Source organism: Oreochromis niloticus, linkage group LG7, assembly GCF_001858045.2.
Source record: "Oreochromis niloticus isolate F11D_XX linkage group LG7, O_niloticus_UMD_NMBU, whole genome shotgun sequence".
Lineage (NCBI taxonomy): Eukaryota > Metazoa > Chordata > Actinopteri > Cichliformes > Cichlidae > Oreochromis > Oreochromis niloticus.
Window position 1 is genome coordinate 26,021,815 of NC_031972.2, and position 13,752 is coordinate 26,035,566.

The 13,752-nt window shown below is 38.9% G+C and overlaps 1 protein-coding gene across 8 annotated transcripts; it reads right to left on the bottom strand.

Moving 5' to 3' along the window:
• Nucleotides 1-1,792: 1,792 nt before the first annotated feature.
• On the bottom strand, nt 1,793-13,266 carry LOC109202816 (uncharacterized). 8 transcript variants are annotated; one of them, XR_003221159.1, is made up of 3 exons: nt 5,316-13,266; nt 3,632-3,778; nt 1,793-3,515 (listed from the first exon to the last, which is right to left on the bottom strand). XR_003221159.1 is itself a non-coding variant. In XM_025909338.1 (2 exons), the coding sequence occupies exons 1-2, from the start codon at nt 12,348-12,350 to the stop codon at nt 3,743-3,745; spliced, it is 7,041 nt and encodes a 2,346-aa protein (XP_025765123.1). In that variant the 5' UTR covers nt 12,351-13,266; the 3' UTR covers nt 1,793-3,742. The 8 variants fall into 8 exon arrangements, 1 of the variants encoding a protein (XP_025765123.1); XR_003221155.1 differs by having other exon boundaries at nt 1,793-3,321; nt 3,412-3,515; nt 3,632-13,266; XR_003221158.1 differs by having other exon boundaries at nt 1,793-3,748; nt 3,917-13,266.
• Nucleotides 13,267-13,752: the final 486 nt, after the last annotated feature.

Genomic DNA, 13,752 nt, shown 5'->3' on the forward strand with positions numbered 1-13,752 from the left:
GTGTGTGTGTGTGTGTGTGTGTGTGTGCACACATGTCAATTATAAATACATGCAGGATGTATTTATAATGAAAATAATGGAAAAGAAAAATACATTTTCAAATGTTCTGAATTCAGTGAGATCTGGTAATAACCAATGAAATGAAGCCATCATAAAAACACTAACTAATGCAACCTCTGCAGAGGTTGCAGAGGTCTGTTACCTGTGTCATGCTGTGCTGAATGGTTGGAGAACACTTAAAAAGCTGCTCTTTAGTGTTTGACCTAATGTAACTACAGGAGAACAGCTGTATTTGTAATTTTAATTAAGGGATTTCAGACTTAAAGAAATTTCCTGCAGCTGTGTACATGGGTTTGTTCACTCTTTGTTAGCTGAAGTCCATGATCAAGGCTCGCTGTGGGGTGAATGCTACCTACTACAGAATGATTAGTGGTGGCCAGTCAAGCAAGTAGATGATTCAGCTCTCTGGTGAGACTACCTGCTGCTTGTTTGAGTATTTGCGAAGGCAGGCTACATTCATATAACAGCTTCAAAGACAGTTTGAGCACAGCATGTTGAGCCACCCCACGAGAGAGTTGTTCTTCATCTGTGCAGCTCACAGATTTTAAAGCTTTTCCTCTCTGTGTAGGTTTCAGAGAGGAGGGGGAGGGCATACAACACGTATAAAATGTATGGTAACTTTTTGCCTGTGTGTTTATCAAAAATGACAGGGCTTGCCTTTAATTGGATTCTTTATCTTTACCAAATTATACACACAAGCACACACACACAGTGTGTGCGTTAAGTACTTATCTATGCACTGTGAAAAATAAATGTAAAAAAAATGACAAGGCTTGAAATTCCTTTGGTTACTTTTGCTTTAGCAGATAAATATAGTGTTAACAATATGAGACAAGAGAGAAAATTGGTTGTTTTTAGATTGCTCATTTAAATTGTCAATATCCTTTCTGTTAATAAAATGATTTACATTTTCTAAAACGACTAGATTCGTGGAAAATATAAACCATTTATTTGTAGGTTCCACTGACACAAGTAACTGGACTCCTACCAGTTGCTAGGGAAAAATGATTATTCCCCAACTGGTTGCAAGAGGTTTCTGGACAGCACAATCTATCTGCTGAGACTATAGCACGTGATACAGTAGTGAAAATACTTGAAAATAGTTTTTCTGTGTTCATAGACACATTTGCTACTTTTCTTTTTCATTTAAGTAAACACCAATACATCAGAGGCTTTTGTAGAGAAAACAACGAGGTATGACCAATTAAAAGATGTGGCAACCTTGATATGGCAACTCTAAGTTTCAAATGTGATCCTGTAATTTTCAATGACTAATTCTAACCAAGCAACATAATCTAATCTAATCTAATCAAGCAACATATTTGTAACTAGAAAGTGCATTTTCTGAAGAAACTGCAGTGTGAATGCTTGAATCTGAATGTATGCACTGAAATGAAATCATTACTGAATATTAAGCTAAAAATGCTGAATTAGCTGGAAAATACAGAATTTTTAACCTGAAAACAAAAGTGCAGAACTTTTGAAAGCTGATTTTCACACAGAAGAAGTTGGAAAACAGCTGAACATGTTTAAAATATAAATTAGAAAAAGATGAGTAATGACAAAAGAAAATTTAGTCAGAAAACCTCTGAATGAATAACAAAAGTTCATATTCTTCTAATCACTTAAAGAGTGGAATTATGTATTATAAATCTCTAATTCATAAAAAAATAATAAAAATAAATGTAAAAACAAATTTGTTGAATTGAACTGAAAAGATGAACAAACATGCTGGAGAAAATACAAGCTTTAATATACAGCATAATGTTTTTCAGACATATACATATGTGTATATCATGTTTAATGGTATTACATACATCAATTTGTTTTGTATATCATAGAAAATAACATAAAAATCTTAAGTCATATTGTACAGCTTCTTTCTGAAAAGGACTTAAATTAATTCAACAAATGTTTTTTTTTTTTCGAAATAGAATAAAAATAAAAATCATTTTAAAAAGAGACGTTTGCAATGTTTTAAGGTGTTAATAATCTGATCCTGTCATGTGTCTGTTCAACTTTAGTTTTTGGCACAGACTCGATTCTTAAAGAACAAATTACCAAATAATAAACAAATAAAATTGAAATTAAAGTTGCTTTTTTTTGTTAAACACTTCACAGGAGAATAAATAAAAATAACTAAATTAAATAACCAAATAAAAATAATAAGCAACATATGAAATACATGAAAATTCAACTTTTAAAACCACAATCCTGAACCTTTAAATTGTGTTTGTTTCGTAGAACATGGCTGAACAGCTGCTAATATTGGTCTACTGAATCTACTGATCTGTCTACACATCTTTTTATTACTCATTCTTTTTTATGTTTTATTGTAAACAGTGTCCACACAGTGGTAAAAGAGAACTGTATAGAGATTTTTGAGTGAACTCAAACGAAAGCCTAAGGTGGTGACACAGTTTAACACATACAAATAATCAAATGAACACATTAGTCCTTTTTGTGAACATGGATAAATAAGTATCATTAGTTTACAGCATTGTTCAGCCATGCCACTAAATGCTTTTTTACACTGTGTTTTAACCTGGGCTCAGACACAAAGTCCCAAATTTAGTTAATCCCTGACTTTGAGTTGTGGTTATGACTAATTATTATACACAAGGCTTTATCTATCTAAACTCTAAGGACACAAATATGAAAAAACCTATACTTACCAGCTGATACCCCACACTACACACTAGGTGTGCCATGTGACCTGAAACTTTGGTACAAACTCATCATAATTATTCTGTTAACACTGTTTCTTTAACACTGTTTGTGTTGCTGTTCAGCAGTTTAAAATGTTTTAGATTGGATTACATGGAACGAATTTGAGTTCTCTTGGGGGTTTTTGTGTGTGTTATGTTCTTAGCAGATTCTTTCTTTACATACTGTTGAATTCCAGTTACCACATTTCTGGTCATATGACATCCCGAGTGCCCACTTAAAAAAATCCCCACAGTTAATTCAACATTAAAACAAAATAAAAATATGTTAAATAAATAAAGGTTTGCTCTGTGATGAAATATTAAATAAGCATACACTGTACAGAGCACTAACAATGAAAACAATCCTTTAGCCTGTCAGATCAGAGAGAGGCAGTCATTATGTCCATTTAAAACCTGTAATCAAAGAGCACAACATTTCTGTGAAACTATAAAGTCCCATATGATCCTCATCATGTCCAGTGACTTCAGAGTGGATCCTCCCTGTCATCCGGCCAGTGTTTGATGTGTGGCAAGCAGCACAGAAGCAGGATAGCTGAGGAGCAGAAAACAGGAACATATGTAGTTGTAAATGTAAATATCAGTGATACTTGTCTTGTCATAGGGAATAAAATAATGAACTTACACACTCATTTAGGGAGGATCTTGACACTGCACAGAGGAGGCACAGTCAGTCTGACAATGATGGTGATCTTCAGGGATGTTTTCCTGCAGCAACATTCCTGCCGACTGGCCATATGATCCAGAGTAGTTGGTTTGTAATGAACAGAAAGGTGTATATGTTAGGTAGTGTGCACTTAGAGCTGGTCCTAAGAAACAAACACATCCTGTAATAAACTGAATACCTTTAGTAGTGCTGCTGCAAATATAAAGCCCTTCTATCATGTGTGGTTTCAAAGAAGGTGTTTTGGAGGCTCGGTCACAGAAACTGTGCAGTCTGTTCAGTCCTGAGTGTCTCAGCTCTGAAGGGGATGGATCACAGAGGGAAACACCTGAGTACAGATATTAAAATACACTCAAAATAACACTCCTAAGGTCAAGTGAAAACACAATTTAAACACTTTACAAAGAATTAATACGTTTCCATGAAAATAATGTCATTAACCCTTTTTGTTGTGAGTAAATCTCACCGACTGCTTGTGGGACAAGCTAGAAGGAGGACTTATCACAGAATCTCTCCTGTGCTCCAGATGTGAAGTCTCATGCTCTGATCGTACGGCGAAGATGGTGATGATGAAGCCTCTCTGATCTGTGGCATTACAGTTTCTGGCTGCTATGTGCTTCACACTGTTGGATTTACCATGTGAAGCTTGGAGAAGACACAGGAGGACTGTGTCTCTCTTTACAAAAAAAAAAAAAAAAAAGAAACCTAACAACCTCCCACCGTACCCCCCCACATTCAACTCCCACCTACCCACTCCACTCAACTCCCCAGCCTCACACCACCCAATGTCTATACAAATGTAGGGTATCAACTGGTAACAAAAAGCAAGTTTAACATATGTAGTGCATATGTAACACTGCTGAAACATTTCTGGCCAGAAATGTGCAGTTATCAGCCAGTGCATTTATCATCCCAGACCCACCCTGATAAATGCACTGGCTGAAACATGATAAAAGCTCATAAAAATGTATGTTTCATTGAAAGATTTGTCCAAAAATATAATAATATACTTTTGAAAAAGTTTAAAGATTATAACAAACCAAAATCAATAACATTTTAGTAAATAGTATTTCAAAATAGAGGCACAGATAAACTGGCTTAACTGTCATTATTGCTGTAATTAGATTTTTCTTTTTCTTTTTTTTTCTTTTTTAAAAAAAAGCAACCTTTAGTCTGTGTTGTTCTCTCAGAAACAATGAAGAAGCTGTTGAACATTTATGTGTTGTGTGGGCAATCCTCTGGTCCACCCTCCCTCCCTCCCAGCCACAGTGAGACTGGGGCAGCCTGGCAGGATTTTGAAGCCTGGCTGCAGAGAGGATATGCCTACACTGTTCGTTTTAAACTGCTATATTTGATTTTTCTGACATTCATAGATTTCTGATTTTTAGATTTTCTGTAATACATAAAATTGTCATCTTTTACTGATATCATTACTTAATTCATTTAATTGTATTTTATGTAGACAATTGAAACATTATATTGCAATGCAGGGCGCTTTTTCTTAAGTCAACTTTTAAATATCGCTCTACTTTCTTAAGTCATTCAAAAATATAGAAATTACTTACTGTAGTCAAAGATCTAGATCATGAATCATCACAGGACAATACACAGTATACAGGGTCATGGTAACTATAGTAGGTCTTCATGACTCCAGAATGGAGACATCGCTCTGGCTGAGAAATGAAAATAAGGTCAAGCAGTGTGTTCTTCTCTGTGGTAGGGGCAGTGATGACCTGTGCGTATCCCCTAGACTCAAACAGCTCCAGGATTGGTTTGTTTGCAATAGATAAAACATTCTCATTAAAATCACCACACACTATGATGGGATGACAGTCCATGATCTCTAATGAGTCTAATAGGCTTACCAGGTTTTTCAGGAATGGCCTCAGAGTGTAGTCTGGAGGTCTGTACACAACTGCAATTAGAGCACTGACTGGTGCTTCAACCTTTAAAGCCAGAAATTCAAGGTCAGTTACATTATGGATGTACTGTTTTTCATGCACTTGAATGTCACTTTTCACATAAACAGCAACTCCACCACCATTTCTGTTTGCCATCTGGGGAAAGTTTGTGTAGGACAGGTGTCTGTTGCGTTTGAACAAATTGTAATTTTCCAAATGGAGACTCTCTGCGACAAAAGAGCCCCGCAGGTGTGTTTCTGTTAGGCACAAAACATCTGCTAGACACAATTCATGGTGACTCTTGATGTCATTAATGTGAGCTGGCAGTCCCTCTGTATTATGATGAACAATGGTGAAAACCTCTGACCTGCTCAGTGTTTGTCTCACATGTAGAAGAGGCATCATGTCATCAAGGTTGGCTTGTCTCATGTTCTCAAGTGCTGCAGTGATTTCTGGATTGGTGAATATTTTTTTCTCCTCCATATCAAGAAGATAGAGTCCATTGAGAGACGTCACTCTACTGACAGCTACGTAGGCCATGCCGGGCTCAAAAATGCTCTTAAGAGAGACAACAGCTGATGTGGTTGTCATTCCCTGTACCTTATGTATTGTACATGCAAAGGCCAGCTTCACTGGGAACTGTCTTCGTACCACTCCTTTCTGCTTCAGATTCTCCTCTGCTCTCTCAATGTACACCATGTCGTCTGCTGGTGTGCGGTTATTCTTTCCAGATGTCTCATTATCCATTTTAAGTCCAAGCTTGATGATGTGTCGGTCATTTTCAGAGTAAACTACTCTAAGTAGTTTTCCAAAAGCTCCATTAACCAAACCATTTTGTATGTCAATGTTTCTGGTGAGCATGACACGAGCTCCTTCTGCAACTTTCAGTGTGTCTGGTAACTCGTTTTTACCTCCTTTGAATGGTCTGTCTTGTAATGCCATTCTGCCAGTTCTAGGATCCTTTCTATAATCATCTGCATGGATGTCAATGATATGAGTATGGAGCAGACCCAGTGTTGCAGAGTTGTGTGCATCCACTTCTTTGTTAGTTGCAAAAATGTGCAACGCATCAGTCGGACAATGGGCTGGTTCAGTTATGGCCTGTGACAACAAATTTCTATCTGCTTCACAAAGCACATCCAACTTTCCTTTCACACGGATTCTGTTCAGCATCTCAGCAAAGACAACATCATCTTTCTGACGCATAATCTCAGTCAGAGTGATCATCTGAAAATGCTCCCGCCACAGGTCGATCTCGGACGGGTCGTGCACACAGAGAGGTTTCGACTGTCGCACTGGGGGTAGCTGATAGAAGTCTCCAACAGCAATGACTGACATGCCTCCAAAGGGTCTCCGAGTCCCTTTGATCTGTTTGAGTCTTGCATCTACATATGCAAAGAGATGTCTTGACACCATAGACACTTCGTCAATGACGATTATTTCAGCATTCAAAAGTTCTGATCTGACTTCATCCAGCTGATTGCCAAGTCCCTGAATGGGAGGTTTTAAGCTTCTAGGGAGCTTGAGAAGAGAATGCAGAGTTGTTCCAGAAATGTTAAATGCTGCAGTCCCAGTGAAAGCAGTTAACAGGACAGTGGGTTTTGATATGTCAACGTCGTCTGCATATCTGGGCACTTTGCTCAGTATCTTAGATGCTTCTGAGTAGATGCATTTGATAAGATGTGATTTTCCTGTTCCAGCACCACCATTAATATAAAAGAAAAACTGCTCCGGATTTAGAGCACAGACTCTTTTAATGCACCAGTCTCTAACTGCATAAAATATGCAGGCTTGCTTCTTATTCAGATTCTGAAACATCTGACGTAACAATGTGGGATCAATAGCAGGGGGTTCCCTGATGGCTCTGACTTCTGTTGAAGCATCAGCCTGACGGCTGTAGTCGGGCACATCTTCCTGTTCATTTTCATTGTCTTGCTCTCTTTCTTGTTCAACAAGTGGCAACCTTACGAGATCTGATTCAGGTGCCAGATTACACCATTCGTCAGTCACACCTCTGTTCTGCTCATATTCCTCAACAGCGCTCTCAATCTCCTCGCTGTTTTTCTCATATTTCTCTCTGTTTCTTTTGACAATGTGTTGCACGTACTCAAGACAGTCAGTACCTGGTAGCTGTACACAGCCAGCACCATAGAAAGCCTGATAGGTTGGCAACGATGGTGTTTTCAGTTCGTGGTCTGAACGATGAGGAAGGTACAGTTTAAGCAGTCTTCCGTAATATTGCTCTGGATGTTTTTCTTGTGAGCAGCGGTGAAATCTGATGATAGCAGGCTTATCGTTTTTGCGCCTTTGCACAAATCCCATCTCATTGAGAAGGGGCAAAACATCTTTACCTTTTGTCTGTTGGCCATAGACAATCCTGCAAGTAGCAGCAAAGTCTGCCATGCACATCTCCTCATACTCTGGTGTTTCAGGTCTGGCTTTGTATTTGTCATTCAAAGATGTCATCCAAACATTGGAAGACTCAGGTGTTGTGTTGTCCAGAACTGACAGGGGACGACTCATTTTCACAGGATTATCATCAGTTGGTATGAATATTACAGCACGTGAACATTGCTTCATGTGAAGACCACATGCACGAGCAACACACTCCTGTGCACTGATCTCTCGCTTCTTTGAATATGCCTGCATGACGGCTCTCATTTCATCGCACTCATTTACACTGTCTTTATGGGAGTTTTCAATGACAGTTTTCAGGTACTCAGATAGCCCGCCCTCTTTTTTTGATATATATTTCATTAAATAGTTTGCAGCGCCGAAAGCATCTAAAACAAAGCTTATGTCGATATTACTGTTCCAGGCTTCAAGCAGATGTGGATTATAGCCATTTATCCAAGAGTCTTTTGGATCACGCTTTAGTATGATCGTACTCCTTGTGTTCATTTTATTCAGGTATCTCTCATATTCTGCATGTGTCAACTTGCATCGAGCCAAGAGCTGCCTTAAACTCATGGAAGCAGTTTCAGGTTCATTCAGCAGCTGGTTCAGTGGTCTGAGCTTGTTCTTTGCTGTTTCTACTTCCAGTTCATCATCCTCACTGGGTCTTGTGATCATTGTCTCATTGCAGGGTGGTTTGGGAAAACCAAAACGGCACCCGGAGCTTAAACTCCTAAAGCACGTCTTTGTGTGGTTCTTACTGTGTTTTTGCACTTCTGTTACTTTCTTGTACAGTTCAGGTTGTTTATGTGGATCAGGCAGCTGAGCTGTGATGTATTTGTTTATAAAATCAACAACAGTTTGCTCATCATCCTCCTCAAACACAGGAGCACCTTCTACCCACAGGAGACAGTGTATGTGTGGGCTTCCTCTGTGCTGAAACTCAACTCTGTAAAAGTAGTCAATGACTTTGCCAAGTGGCTCTGCAGGAGATAAGAGTAAATCTCTGAATAATGCTTCAACTCTCTTGTCAAACATGCGCATTGTTGTGACAGGATTGCTTCTCAGGATGTCACACTTTGCTGACCAGTCGAGTCCTTCAAAATTGACTTGTTCACCTTGCTGCCTTGTTATTGCTTCAATCACTTCAGGCCAGCGCATTTCAGCAGCTGAAAATGTGCAAAAGAACGTGGGAGTTCCCAACTGTCTGATCATGGCAAAAAGATCTCTTGTTGTTTTCTCCCAATAGGCTGGGGTTCCTCTCAGAGGCTGCATGAATCTCACTGCATCTTTATTTCGCACCAGTTTCTCAACCTCATGCTTATCTTGTAACATGCCTGAGGTTATTTTTCTCCCATCTCTGGTCAAAGGCTTTGCCTTCCTTAACTGGATTGTCATGCTGGAAGTAGCCAAGTGTATTTCAGTCACAAACTGTGCAAAGAACAAATAGTTTGTGTCTTTGGCAAAACGATCATCAATGCAGAAAAGTCTTGATTTGAAATACCCACTGGGGGATACTTTGATCAGCCTTCTTTCATCCAGTGTGTTTTGGCCTGTAGGAAACTGCACAGGGAAGGCCATGGCCTCCAGTTTAGGTGTTTTGAAAAAACTTATTGGATTGTTTCTCTCTGCAGGAGCAACAGAGTAGATTCCTTCACTGAAACATAATATTTCCTCAGCCACATCAGGGGGCTGCAAACAGGACTCGAGTGCAAAACCACCATTAGTCAGTCCATCTGCTTGCTCTGAATCATCTCTCATCTGCTCATGTGGTTGTTCACCATCACAGGGTAACATGTCAATATCCTGTTCATTTTTATTTTGTGCTTCACTCAGTGCATTTTTCTCACAGCTGTCAATTTCCATTAAATCAGCCTCATCATAATCGTCCTCATTCATGTTTTCATCATCATCCTCCTCATCTTCATCAGGAAGTGTTGGATCACACAGCTCAGCATCATCTCTGATGCTCACATCCTTATACTGTGGATGAATCTGCTTGAGTTTATGCAGTGCTTGCACAAGTTTAGACCAGCTTACAGTCTGAAACAGCTGATGACCTTTGTAAGACAAGCGTCTCTTCAGTTTTACTCTCATCACCTGAGAATTAATTCTCAATCGAGGCAATGCTTCAACAGTTTCCTGTACCTCTGATGGGACACAGACCACATTTCCTCTAATTGCTCTTTGTCTGCCTTTGGGAAGAGGAATAATCTTGGCAAATGGTATGCACTTGGCTACGAGATGTCTCTCCAGTATGTTGAGATCTGACAATTCAGGTGGAATATCAGCAAGATCCAGTTTATTGGCAACAGCAAGTGCTGGCATGGATCCATTTTTAAGATGATTGTGGCAGGTGTGACAAATCCACTCTCTCTTTCTCTCATCAGGCACATTGCACTGCTCATTTCTGCAGTTTTCATCACAAACATGAACAAACTTTCCTGTCAAACATGTTGCAACCACATGTGGGTTTTTGACATAATTTGACCTTCTGCAGGGTCGTACTTGGTTTGGAAATGAAGCCTTGAAACATACAGTACATGGGTATGATGGTCCAACTTTGATTTGTGATTTGAACACCGATATGGCCTCGTTGATCACACTGTTGTCACTCTCTTGGGTTTGTCTGTTCACCCATCTGTATTTCCTTTTTATTTTCATGGCACATCTCATGTTGTGCATAATCCTAAATGCAAGATTACTTTGATACCTGTCTCGCATTAGTTGTTTCATCAGTTGTCTGTGTCTTACTCTGAAGGTGTTGTCATTTGCATACCGCTGAGTAACTCGACATCTCTGTCTCTCTCTGAATTCTAAGTTTTCTCGATACCTTTTAGTGATGTAGCTTTTTTTCTCCTCTCTGAAATCAGTATTCTCATAGTAACGTCTTTTAATATATTGTTTTTGATTTTGTCTAACTTTAGCATTCTCACAGTAACGTCTTTTAACATACTGTTGTTGTTTATTTCTGAATTCAGCATTCTCACAGTAACGTCTTTTAATATACTGTTGTTTTTTCTGTCTAACTTCAGGATTGTTTTTATATACCTCGCTTGTGCAAGATTTTTTCTTTTCTTTGTACTCTTTATTTGAAGCATACTTTTGTCGTTCTTTCCTTTTTTGGTTTTCTTTTCTCTGATTTCTGGGTTTCTCTGATGCCATTAATCTTCTTTTCATTTTGTGCCTTTGTTGTTTATTAACTTTTTTCAGTTTTTGTAAAACTATATCAGAAAGGTCACAGGCAGCAACATTTTTTATTGCAGCATTTGATTGACATGAAAAACCATCCCTTGATGGAAGGAAACTTAATTCACTGCATAGTTCTTCAGTTGGTATATTAGGAGGTTCATTCTGATCTTCATGTGATGTGAACTGAGTCATGTGGACTTCTTTTTGTTTCACCAGTGGTGTACAAATGGACATTTGACAAAAGATGTTCTCAGTCAGATCAGTGGTTGTGTTTCTCCTTGGAGTAAAGGGGTTTGCTTCATCAACAGTTGTATCAGAGTGAGTAGGTGCCACAGCAGTGGCAGCTGTTGGTCTGCAGACTGTGTCTGTGATAGTATCACTCAGGTTGATTGTGCTCATACTGTAAAACTGCACAGGCTTCAGCTCATAGGTACAAGAGGGTGATATCTCCATCTCTTCATAAGAATCTTGGAGCCTCTTAATCATGTCACTGAGGAGTGTGAATTTCAGCATCACAGCTGTACCACGATTACGTGACCATAGTGCTAGAGGAAGACCACTGGGTGTTCTGGGGTGTGGGTCAAAGAACCCATATTTTCCTGATGTGGATCTGAACACTGCGATACACAATCCACTCATAATCAGTAAGGCATACTGCACATCTGACAACAGGCAGCTCAGTCCTGCTTCTAAGCTGAGAAAGGTATCTACTGCTTCCTCTGGAGGTTCTTCAAATGTCCCATACCGGGAAGGCTGTGTCATGTCGACATGATACATAGACCTGTGAGCATCAACTTTGTCTGGCAGCTCATCGGTTGCCAAATGAATACTCTTGGGGAATCTTTTCTTGGCCTCTTTGTACATCACATCACCTTTATCCAAGACCAGATTAAGGTCAACTGTAGACATGTTTTCATTCTCATGAAGGAAAGCAAGAAATGTGAGTGAGTTACATGTGCACTGACTGTTTCTGGAGTCTCCATATTTAGGATGTGCCTGGCTGTGAGATGCACAGACATGTGTTACAGAGGGCTGGTTTTCAAGGTTCACTCTTTCTGCATGAGATGGCCCTGCCACATCACTGTGATGGCCTCTTTTCACAATATCAGCATAACCCACCTGTGGGGCACTTGACACCTCAGGTTGGTCTCTATGGTTTACCTGATGTTCATTAAATGCATGCTGCAATCCAGTCTTTACAGCATCTGCATAGGATACCTGTTGTACATGTGCAGGAACATGTCGACCTGCCTGTTTGACACCATCAGCATTGGTCTTTCCAGACACACGGTCTTCTGCAGAGCTCTGAGGAAAATCACACTCAGTTTGTTCACATGTTGGTACTTTGTGAAACTCATGGAACTTCTTCCAGCGTTGTTTTGCAGCTTGTGACTTTTTCTGCTTTTTTGGCATTTTTACACACCTTTAAGTGTTTCTGTTAGTCTTTAGAAAATGTATTCAAAAAACAAGAGTGGCACACAGCAGGAGATGTTTTCTTTGTCTTTATATTTCAGCTTTTATTTCTCAGAAACAATGTCTTTGTTTGTTTGACAGTTTGTCAGTCGAGAGAATATTATGTACTCTCTTTATTGGCTTGGCACAACTTAGCAGCAAGCCCAGAATGAAAAACAGGTAGAGAGAAAATTTAGAAGAGAGAATAGACAGAGCAGGAGAGACGCGGCTGGGAAATGACAATCAAACCGTGAATTAGAGTTTTCTTTATTTGTTCAGTTTGTTCTCAGGTAGAGGCAATATGCACTCTTTATTGCTTTAATGGCTTGGCATTTTTCAGCAGCAAGCCAAGAGTGAAAAACAGGTAGAGAGAAAATTTAGCAGAGAGAACAGGCAGAGCAGGAGAGACACGGCTTGGAAATCAAACCGCAGAGTTTTCTTTGTTCAGTTTGTTCAAAGGTTGAGGCAAAATATGCACTCTTTATTGCTTTATTGGCTTGTGCATTTCTCAGCAGCAAGCCAAAGAGTGAAAAACAGGTAGAGAGAAAATTTAGCAGAGAGAACAGAGAGAGCAGGAAAGACACGGTTTTGAAATCAAACCGTAGAGTTTTCTTTGTTTGTTCAGTTTGTTCAAAGGTTGAGGCAAAATATGCACTCTTTATTGCTTTATTGGCTTGTGCATTTCTCAGCAGCAAGCCAAAGAGTGAAAAACAGGTAGAGAGAAAATTTAGCAGAGAGAACAGACAGAGCAGGAGAGACACGGCTTTGAAATCAAACCGCAATAAGATTCTTGGTTTGGCAAAATTTCTCACAAACCACAGGGTGAAATACAGATGGAAAGAAGGCAGAGACAACAGGTGGAGCAGGACAGAGGATAGAGGGATGTGGGGTTGGGATGTGACAGAGAAGACTGGAGATCTGGTCCTTGTTCTTCTGCACACTGTGAACAAAAAAGAAGAAAAAATAATAATTTTATTAAAATTATATCACATGGTAATTGTATGAACTAATTGTGACTACTGAAAAAGGACAAAACAAATATTGAAGCTAAACTGTTGTTGGCTGCCATGTGCAAAAAGTTGCATAATTGGGCACTTTTTAAAATAAGAAATATTTATTTAAATTCAGCAATAATATTTTTAATACAAATATGATTGAGTGAATCATTAACTAATCACATGTAGTGTGACTACAAAAATGTACGAAAAAAATATTTTAGCCCAATTGTTAAGCTGCACTTATGTGTATTTATTATAAAATTGTGTTTAAAAGGTCTAGTTTGAATGAAAGATTGAACCCATCACTTTACAGCTTATATAAGTCAGATTATTTTTTTATTTTGGTATACTTCTCTTACAGTATG

What these genes read in the sequence shown, in the direction of transcription:
- LOC109202816 (XM_025909338.1), bottom strand. Translation starts at nt 12,350, where the DNA reads ATGCCAAAAAAGCAGAAAAAGTCACAAGCTGCAAAACAACGCTGGAAG.